Source organism: Rana temporaria, chromosome 4 (assembly GCF_905171775.1).
Source record: "Rana temporaria chromosome 4, aRanTem1.1, whole genome shotgun sequence".
Lineage (NCBI taxonomy): Eukaryota > Metazoa > Chordata > Amphibia > Anura > Ranidae > Rana > Rana temporaria.
The window spans coordinates 155,413,291-155,424,100 of NC_053492.1; the positions used below are offsets into that span (position 1 = coordinate 155,413,291).

At 43.0% G+C, this 10,810-nt stretch overlaps 1 protein-coding gene across 1 annotated transcript in view; it reads right to left on the reverse strand.

Annotated features, from left to right (window-relative positions):
• The window catches only part of LOC120936690 (ankyrin repeat domain-containing protein 65-like), a 64,522-nt gene extending 55,622 nt beyond the window's left edge, over nucleotides 1-8,900 (reverse strand). The window contains exon 1 of the mRNA XM_040349238.1: nucleotides 8,530-8,900. Coding sequence (XP_040205172.1) covers nucleotides 8,530-8,780 — 251 coding nt within the window. The 5' untranslated portion in view covers nucleotides 8,781-8,900. The remainder of the gene's footprint in view (nucleotides 1-8,529) is intronic.
• Between the last annotated feature and the right edge of the window lie 1,910 nt (nucleotides 8,901-10,810).

Sequence of the window (10,810 nt, forward strand, 5' to 3'; positions counted from 1 at the left end):
GCCCACAAAACTAAGATACGCCAGAAAATAGGCTTCATCCGACCGACGTAACTTGCCTACGCCGGCGTAGAGTGGGCGCATATTTACGCTGGACGTATTTGACGCTCTCATTGATTTTCTATATACATATGCAAATGAGGGAGATGCGCCGATTCACAAACGTACGTCCGTCCGACGCAGTGCGCGTAAAGTCATACGTCTGGCGTAAAGTTATGCCCCATTAAGGAGGTGTAACTCAGCAGCATCCATGCAAAGGGCTGCACCAGGGAACTCAAGCCGACGTATTTTACGTAGTTTACGTAGGACGTGAATATGACTAGGCGTAGGTTACGTTCACGCCGTAGGCAGTGATCCAACGTATCTTAGGCAGCTGTTCCGACGTGATTGTGAGCATGCGCACTGAGATGCGCCCACAGGACGGCGCATGCGCAGTTGGCGTTACGTATCTGTCTGGCGCTCGGCCCATCATTTGCATGGGGTCACGCCTCATTAGCATGGCTCACGCCCACTTCTACTTACACCGACTTATGCCTTGGAAACCCAGCGCAGATTTGGAACCACTGGCTTTGTGAATTCAGTGCTTGCCTCTCTGCGCTGCGTCGGCGTAGCGTAAAGGAGATACACTACGGCGGCATAAATATGCGCCAGTGTCTGTGAATCCGGGCCATTGTTGTTAAAATGTTGTTATGACGTGTTTTTTGAAGAAAAGTTCTGGCGTAATGATCAGTAAAATAGGTGCGTATAGATGTGTATAAATGTGTAAAGACCCATTAAGATGTTTATGTGTACATAACTTGTTTTTATGATAATTTATGTGTCCCCTTTTTTAGACTTAATTTATGTGCATACAAATGTGTACACGTGTTTAAATGTGTAAAGGGCATAAATCGTATGTTCTTAGATACAGATTTTTGGATTCTGTATTACAGATCTGAAAGCAGCTCATGTTTACGCACTTGTGTGAATGGCTCCATTAAAAACAATGCAGCTGCATTCAGATCTGTAATTAAAGTGGTAATAAACACTGTTTGGACACTTGTATCTACAGGTAAGCCTAAAAAAAAGCTTGCCTTCAGGTACAAGGAATATCTTCTTAACATGCACCACTTCGGAGATATTTACTGTTTCTGCAGCCAGTGGCGGTGCACATGTGCACTGAAGGGACGACATACTCATGTCATCTCTTCAAAGCTCTGTGCCGCAACTGTGACTCCTGTGTGCAAGTGCAGGAGAGACGTCATCGTGGCTCGGCCATTACCATGGCCAGAGCCTGCAAACCCAGAAAGAAAACTAATCCCCTGAGAGAGTACAACATTGGGGTACAGTGTTAGTCAGCACTGCAGGAGAAAAAGATTTGGGGGTACCTATTTCAGAATGATTGCAAAATGAGCAAACAATGTGACCAAGCAGTAGGAAAAGCAAATAGAATTCTAGGATACATCAGTAGAGGGATCACCAGCAAGGGGAGGGAGGTCCTGATTCCCCTATATAGATCTTTAGTGAGTCCTCATTTAGAATACTGTGACCAGTTTTGGAGACCTCACTTATAGAAATATATTGATAAGACAGAACGATTCCAGAGATGGGTAACAAAAATGGTGAAAGGGGTTGTAAAGGTAAAAAAAAAAATCCCTAAATAGCTTCCTTTACCTTAGTGCAGTCCTCCTACACTTACCTCATCCTTCCATTTTGCTTTTAAATGTCCTTATTTCTTCTGAGAAATGCTTGCTTCCTGTTCTTCTGTCTGTAACTACACACCGTAATGCGAGGCTTTCTCCCTGGTGTGGAGAAAGCCTCTTGAGGGGGGAGGGGGCGAGCAGGCAAGTCAGGACACTCTCTACTTTTCAGATAGAGAAAGGAGCTGTGTGTTAGAGTGCGTCCTGACACTCCTGCTCGCCCCCTCCCCCCCTCAAGAGGCTTTCTCCACACCAGGGAGAAAGCCTTGCATTACTGTGTGGAGTTTCAGACAGAAGAACAGGAAGTGAGGATTTCTCAGAAGAAATAAGGATATTTAAAAGAAAAATGGAAGGATGGGGTAAGTGAAGGAGGACTGCACTAAGGTAAAGGAAGCTATTTTGGGGGGAAAAAAATTACCATTACAACCCCTTTAATATGTACAATCTGGAGAAAAGAAGGGAAAAGGGAGACATGATTGAAACCTTTAAATACATCAAGGGGGTGAATAAGGTTCAGGAAGGCAGTCTTTTCAATATGAAACCAAAATCAAGAACACAGGGACATAATTCCAAACTAACTGGAGGAAAGTTCAAAACAAATCTTAGAAAGTATTATTTTACTGAAAAGGGTAGTTGATGATTGGAATAAACTGAGTAAGACAGTCAACAGTAAATGGCTTCAAACATGCTTGGGATCAACATAGATCTATAGTTAGAAAACAAGGTTGATGAAGAAAAAAACTAAAATAGGCAGACTCGATGGTCTACTGCTGTCACTTTCCTATGTTTGTATGAAAACCAGTTGAACATGGAAGAGGTGACAGCATGCCACTAGAGGACTTTGTTTTAAGGTAGTTTCTCATAATGTGCAATGCATACTAGCACATTATGCTAAAAATACGTTTTTTTTTATTTTATTGCAAGACTTTACTACTAGAGTTGAGCGAACCCGAACTGTAAAGTTCGGGTTCAGTACGGACTTTGGGTTTTTCCCGAACCCGGACCCGAACCCGAATAATTGGAAAAAGTTTGGGTCCGGGTTCGGAGTACGGGAAAAAAAAATGCGTGGAGGTCCCCGCAAATTCAATAACCAGACCCTTTAGGTCTGGTATGGATATTAAGGGGAACCCCACCATCAATTAAAAAAAAATGACGTGCGGTTCCCCCTAAATATCCATAACCAGACCCGTTATCCGAGGACGTTGACCTGGCCGGCCGCAGAAAAGAGGGGGGGGACAGAGTGCGCCCCCCCCTCTCCTGAAACGCACCAGGCCACATTCCCTCAACATGGGGAGGATGTCCCCATGTTGACGGGGACAAAGGTCTCATCCCCACAACCCTTGCCCGGTGGTTGTGGGGCTTATCAGAATCTGGAAGACCCCTTTAACAAAGGGGATCCCCAGATCCTGACCCCCCCTGTGTGAAATGGTAATGGGGTACACTGTACCCCTACCATTTCACGAAGGAAGTGTAAATTCTTGTAAAAAAAAAACACACACCGTAGAATAAAGTCCTTTATTAATAAAAAAAGAAAAGAAAAAACTCCAGCGGTGATAATCCACTCGTTTCCGGCTTCCTGCTCCAACGTTGTCCTGATCCAGCGACGGGTGCGGGTGATCTCCAGCGATGAGAAGATCCATCCATCCAGAGCGCAGCATCGCCGACCTCCTCTCATCGCTGGACACAGCGATGAGGGAAGACTGGGCTTACCCAGTGACGTAGCAGAGGGTACATCAGAGGGTGCGGGGTCACGTGACGGGTGGCCCTGCCTCCTCTATATAAGTAATGTCACAGCTTCAGCGCGTCATTCGCTGGGCTGTGTCCAGCGGTGAGAGGAGGTCGGCGATGCTGCGCTCTGGATGGATGGATCTTCTCATCGCTGGAAATCACCCGCACCCGTCGCTAGATCAGGACAACGTTGGAGCAGGAAGCCGGGAACGAGTGGATTATCACCGCTGGAGTTTTTTCTTTTCTTTTTTTTATTAATAAAGGACTTTATTCTACGGTGTGTGTTTTTTTTTTTTTACAAGAATTTACACTTCCTTCGTGAAATGGTAGAGGTACAGTGTACCCCATTACCATTTCACACAGGGGGGGGGGGTCAGGATCTGGGGGTCCCCTTTGTTAAAGGGGTCTTCCAGATTCTGATAAGCCTCCCACCCGCATACCCCCACAACCACCGGGCAAGGGTTGTGGGGATGAGACCCTTGTCCCCATCAACATGGGGACATCCTCCCCATGTTGAGGGCATGTGGCCTGGTGCGGTTCAGGAGAGGGGGGCCGCACTCTGACCCCCCTCTTTTCTGCGGCCGGCCAGGTCAACGTGCTCGGATAACGGGTCTGGTTATGGATATTTAGGGGGAACCGCACGTCATTTTTTTAAAAAATGTACGGCGGAGTTCCCCTTAATATCCATAGCAGACCTGAAGGGTCTGGTTATGGATATTTAGGGGGAACCGCACGTAATTTTTTTTTAAAATTGACGGCGGGTTTCCCTTTAATTTCCATACCAGACCTAAAGGGTCTGGTTATTGAATTTGCGGGGACCTCCGCGCATTTTTTTTTCTAAAGGTCCGTGTCCCATTGACTACAATGGGGTTCGGAGTTCGGGTTCGGGTTCCCGAACCCAAACTTTTTTTTTAAAGTTCGGGTTCGGACCCGAACCCGAACATCCAGGTGTCCGCTCAACTCTATTTACTACAGCTTAAAAAACACTTGAATTTGCATTTTTTAAGGCCATGTGAATGAAGCCTAATAAACATATTTTTCTTGTAGATGTATCCTCATGAAATCCCGATGCCATTAACATGTTTGCATTGTAAACTTTCCATCATGTTCTATTGTGTGATTATTTTCTATATAACTTAACAGCCTTTTCATTTCTGAAGTACTGGCTACAATGTGTTATAGTAATCCAAACAAATCGGTATTTGCTATGTTATGAACACAGCTCAAGATACAATAATGTTACCATGTATTACTTTGCTGTTTGTTTACAGAGCTGAAATCACAGGTCCTGAACACAAAGAGCATTTATACCTGGGAGGACTGATAGAGTGCATGAACTTAATCACGGCTACGTGAAGATAAGTAATGGCCACCATTGGTCTGTGACCGCTATTCAAGTATACTTAGCAATATGATCCACCTATTATTTGTAGTATATTGCTATAACATAACACAATGCTTTGACGTTAACATAAAACCATTCTACATAATAACGTCAAAGTGTACTCTGTTGTTTTTATGACATTCTAAACAAGTAAAAATGCAGGGTTTGTATGACAGTATTGCATGCAAGAGACAATAGACGTGATTGTAGAATAACATCAGACACACTGACAGATTTAGTAATTCTATGGCAACATTGATTTTTCCGTTTGACGTCTGACTGGTTTTCTGTGAAAGTTGTTTTTGCCCCACACCAGGGGGTTTGACCTTCGCACACTAAAGACTAATTTTTCTACAATAATTCTGTGCAGCAATTTAGGAAGATCATATATACCGTATTTATCGCGGTATAACGCGCTCTGGCGTATACCGCGCACCCCCAAAGTGGCCCCCAATCCTGTGGGAAAAAAAGATTTTTTGTTTTTTTGTACTTACAGTTTTGATGTCTTGCGCGGCGTCTATCTGCGGCCTCGTCGGGTCCGGCGTCCTTCTGCGGCTTCGGGTGTCCTCTTCGGCGGGTCCGGCGTCCGTCTTCGGCGGGTCGGGCGTCCATCTTCGGCGGGTCCGGTGTCCATCTTCGGCGGGTCCGGTGTCCATCTTCGGCGGGTCCGGTGTCCATTTTCGGCGGGTCCGGCGTCCTTCGGCGGCGTCCTCCCGCTCGTTTCCCGCCACGACTTTGAATACTGCGCCCGCATATAGCGAGCGCAGTACACTCGTGAATCTTCGGGCAGGCTCGGGCGCCTCTCGCACTGACGTCCTGTACGCTCAGGACGTCAGGACGTCAGTACGAGAGGCGCCGAGACTGGCCGAAGATTCACGAGTGTACTGCGCTCGCTATATGTGGGCGCAGTATTCAAACTCATGGCGGGAAAGCGGGTATCGGCGTATATCGCGCACCCACGATTTTGCCCTGATTTTCAGGGCAAAATAGTGCGCGGTATACGCCGATAAATACGGTATATATATATATATATATATATATATATATATATGCAGGGGCAGACTGACAACTCATGGGCCCCCCGGGCAATAGAAGATTATGGGGCCCCTGGGCTTACAGATGGCCACCATGCTAGGAGGCAGTGCAGAGGCGGGGCAGCTAAAATCTCAGGATTTTCATATCAAAAACATGTCGTTTTCAGACATATCAGGGACAGATGTAAAAAAAACACAGATTTTTACATACTGTCCCTGGTTTTACTGAGCCTGGCAACCCGGATGGGGCCCCCTAGTGGCATGGGGCCCTCCCCTGTGTGTATATATATATATATATATATATATATATATATATTATATTCTCTCAAACAAACTGGATCTACATATCCTGTGTCTATAAAATTACATCCTGTATATTTATTTAGAGTATGACCTCAATATAACCTACAATTTTAATTACGAAACCTAACAAGTTGGTTGTACAGATGGTTATAGAAAGGACATGAAATGTGTATTATCTGGAACAACTTAAAGAATAATAAAATAATAATAATAATAATAATTTGTATTCCAATCTGTTCTGATCTGTTTTTTTTTTTTAGTTTTAAATTTCAATCTGCAATAATACTAATTTGAATTAAAGTCATGTCAAAAAAAGGAAAACTTTTTTTTTTTTAAATTATTATAAAAAATATTATTTTCATTTTTTTTCTGTAGGGGTGGACACATAGTAAGGGTAATATATGTTACATTGTCATTATGAGCTTTGTGTAGGAGTGTCCCTGAAAACAGAAAAAAAAAATAGCATTGGGAATTATGAAGACTTGAATTTAAAAACTGGGTCGGAAACAAAGCTTTGACATTCCTCAACAGACCTGATTGACTACATAATGCGGATCTACTTATAACTGCTATTTTACTGTCACAATTTGAATGACAATTGCCCAGTCATGCAACACTGTACCCAAATTAATGTTTTTTTCCCCCACAAATAGAGCTTTCTTTTGGTGGTATTTGATCAACTCTGCGGTTTTTATTTTTTGCACTATAAACAAAAGAAGAGCAACAATTTTGAAAAAAACACACATTTGTTTACTTTTTGCTATAATAAATATTACAATTTAAGCCGATATGTATTTTTCTACATATTTTTGGTAAAGAAATCACAATAAACGAATATATTTATTTCTTTGCGCAAAAGTTATAGCCTCTGCAAAATAGGGAATAGATTTATGTAATTTTCTTTTTACTAGTAATGGCTGCGATTTTCGATTTTTATTGTGACTGTGACATTGCGATGGACATATCGGACACGTTTGACAAGTTTTTGGGACCATTCATATTTATACAGCGATCAGTACTATAAAAATGCACTGATTACTGTGGAAATGTGACTGGCAGGAGGGGGCGATCAAGGGGTTAATTGTGTGTCCTAGGGAGTGATTCTAACTGTAGGGGGCAGGGACACACAATGGGAGGAGACCGATCGGTGTTCCTCTGTACCTCTGCATTAACGGGTGCTCGGCGGACATTGCAGCCACCGGGCACGCGCACCAGGTCCTGAGTGATGCGGCAGTCACATGCACAAGCCCCCTAGACAGCCGGGAAGCCCAGGACATCATATGACGTCCGCCCAGGATGGGAGATCCCTCCTGTGGACATCATATGTACATGGGCGGGTAATGAAGTGGTTAACTCGAGCTTGTTCAATTAAGCTTTTACAATAAAATCTAGAAGCTGATTGGCTACTATGCACAGCTGCACCACATTCTGTGTGACCTGTTTTAGTAAATCTACCCCAATTTGTGTCTTCTTAGGCCCCTTTTACACCTGTGGACCGTATGTCCGCTTTTTCATCCATCCGTTTGCGGATGAAAAAGGGACATACATGGGTCCTTATGTGATTTCAGGTGTCAGCGGATGAACATCTCCCTGCCAGAGCTTGTGACTGTGATTTGTTTCAGCTATTACTGAGCCAAGTACGGGAGTTCTGTATTCTCGAAAGAAGCCGGACTGCGAGTCGGCTCTATACGGCGCCTGCGCACCGACGTTCAGCTTCTTTCAGCAACTCGTGACGCCCAGTATGCGACGGTCGGAAGCCTTTAATCAATTAGGAACGCCCAGTCCCGCAGAAGACATACCAGGAAGCGGCGGTGAAAATACGGTATGTACGGGGATAAAATAAAATAAAACAGCCGATTGTCATTATGACAACTCGGCTGAATGTAATGTTAATTTTTTTTTTTTTTGGGTGAACCCCCGCTTTAAGTATGTATTGCATAGTAAGCACATTATGGAAGACTTACCTTAAAACAAACCCCTCCAGTGGCGTGCTGTCACCTCCGACAGGGCTTCCATCTTCACCGGGTCTTCTTTACTGGTGCGCGGACTCCGGCTGTTTAAATGGCCAGGCTGCGATAAAGTCATTCCCGCACATGTGCTCAGCAGTGACGGCCGAGGCACAGAGCTCTAAAGGAATGGTATGATTATGCCATTCCTTCAGAGTGCATGTGCCAGTGACATAACTGTTTGCAGTAACAGTTAGTATTCCCTAAATGATGCAAGTTTAGGAGATATTCCTTGTACTTACAGGTAAGATTTATTGTAAGTTTACCTGTAGGTACAAGTGTCCAAGCAGTGTTTACTACAGCTTTAAAGACTAACATTAAACTATTTCTGCCTGATGATTGTATTTTATCCTTTTCACCGTTGTTTCTCATGCACCGTAAAATTTAAAAGAACTTACTGGCAGTTCACGGATATCCCAAAGTTGAGTAATGTGTTCACTTGATCCATGTCACCTTTCCAGGCAGCCTCGTACAATAGGGTCTTTTTGTGTTCCAGTGAGTGAGTCATTGATGAATTTAAGTGTGGACATCTATCCAGCTGCCATTGCTTCAGTCCCCCCATCCTTCGAACTTGTCTCTCTGTCTTGGAAAGTGAGATGGAGTCATGTAAATCAAGGAGTTTCCATGCAATTTCCATTTGCTCAGCCATAGATATAATTTTTTTGCTTCTTAGCTTGAAAGAAGCTTAAAGCAAGGTACAGTCACTGCATTGAAGTCTAAGAGTACAGTCTCACATTCCAGAGCTGTCAGATTACTGCTGAGCCTATTCCTGTTTTGCTGTTGTCATAGGCAGCACAATTTGACACTTGGTGTGCTAAGGCTTAGCTCAAGGTCATTGGAATTAACTTGTAATTTATTCCAACATTCTGTCCTTTGTAACATGATGGATGTAAACATTAGCACATGGTATTGAAACAATGAACAATACTTTGCATGCTGATTATCCAGAAACCTATTTGTCTATATTGATATACTGTATTATTGAATAAAAACCTTACCTCTAAGTCAGATGTCATATTCAAATCTAATTATTCCAGCATTTCGCAACCTAAGTCGCAGCATGCTTTAAAAGAATGCAAAGTCTCAAGGTACCCCAGTCTAAAATGTAAAATCTGTAAATGGTACTTACCAAAGGGAAACCTGAGCTTGTATCAGTGCACACAACTTACATGTCAGAAGCCCCCCTTCACATCAGAGGTTCCCCTTTTACAACAAAGCCCCCCCCCATCACATCAGAAATTTCCCTCTTGGCATCAGAGTCCCCCCCATGCATCAGAGACCCCAATACAAGAGTTGTCCCTTCCTATCAGTCCCCTAATCATAGAGTCCCCCATCACAGAGCCCCCCAGTTACACAGCCCCCTTCATTACAGAGCCCCCCAATCAAACAAAATATTAATACTCCATTAAAAAAAAAACTTTTGACTATACTTAGTTAGTCATGTTGGGAAAAAAAACATCTAGTTCAACCATAATAATAAATAAATAAATAATAATATCAAACAATCCCATATACCCAATCCTATATACCCACCGTTGATCCAGAGGAAGGGGAAAAACCCCAGCAAAGCATGATCCAAAGCATGATCCAAAAAATTCCTTCCTGACCCTCAAGAGGCAATCTGATTTTTCCTGGATCAACTTTACCTATAAATGTTAGTACCCAGTTATATTATGTACATTTAGGAAAGAATACAGACCTTTTTTAGAGCAATCTACTAAGCTGGCCAGAACCACCTCTGGAGGGAGTCTATTCCCCATTTTCACAGCTCTTACTGAGAAGAAACCTTTCTGTATTTGGAGATGAAATCTCTTTTACTCTAGGCGTGAATAACTCAACACCAAGTTCACTATATGGACCCTTATATATTTGTACATGTTGATCATTTCCCCTTAATCTCCTCTTCTGAAAAGTGAATATATTTAGTTCCTCTAATCTTTCCTCATAGCTGAGCTCCTCCATGCCTCTTATCAGTTTGGTTGCCCTTCCCTGCACTTTCTCCTGTTCCAGGATATCCTTTTTGTGAACTGGTGAACAAAACTGAACTGCATATTCCAGATGAGGTCTTACTACTGATTTGTACAGGGGAAAATTATATATCTCTCTCTGGAGTCCATACCTCTCTTGTAGAAAGGACTTTGCTCGCTTTGGAAACTGCAGCTTGGCATTGTATGTTATTATTAAGCTTATGATCTACCAAAACCCCCAGATCCTTCTCCACTATGGATTCCCCCAGTTGTACTCCCCCTAGCATGTATGATGCATGCATATTCTTAGCCCCCAAGTGCATAACTTTACATTTATCAACATTAAACCTCATTTGCCACATAGTCGCCAAAATAGACAGAGCATTGAGGTCGGTTTGTAAATCGGAGACATCCACTGCGTAGTTTGGTGTCATCTGTAAAGACTGAAATGGTACTCTTAATCGCAGACCCAATATCATTTATAAAGATATTAAAAAGTAAGGGTCCCAGCACTGAATCTTGCGGTATACCACTAATAACCTTAGACCATTCAGAGTACGAATTAGTGAACTTTTGCACAATATTCAAATTTTTCGAGTTTCACCTGTATAGTAGAAAGTAAAAAACATAAAAAACCCATTAGTGATTAAATACCACCAAAAGAAAGCTCTATTTGTGGGAAAAAAAATATACATTTTGTTTGAGTACAGTG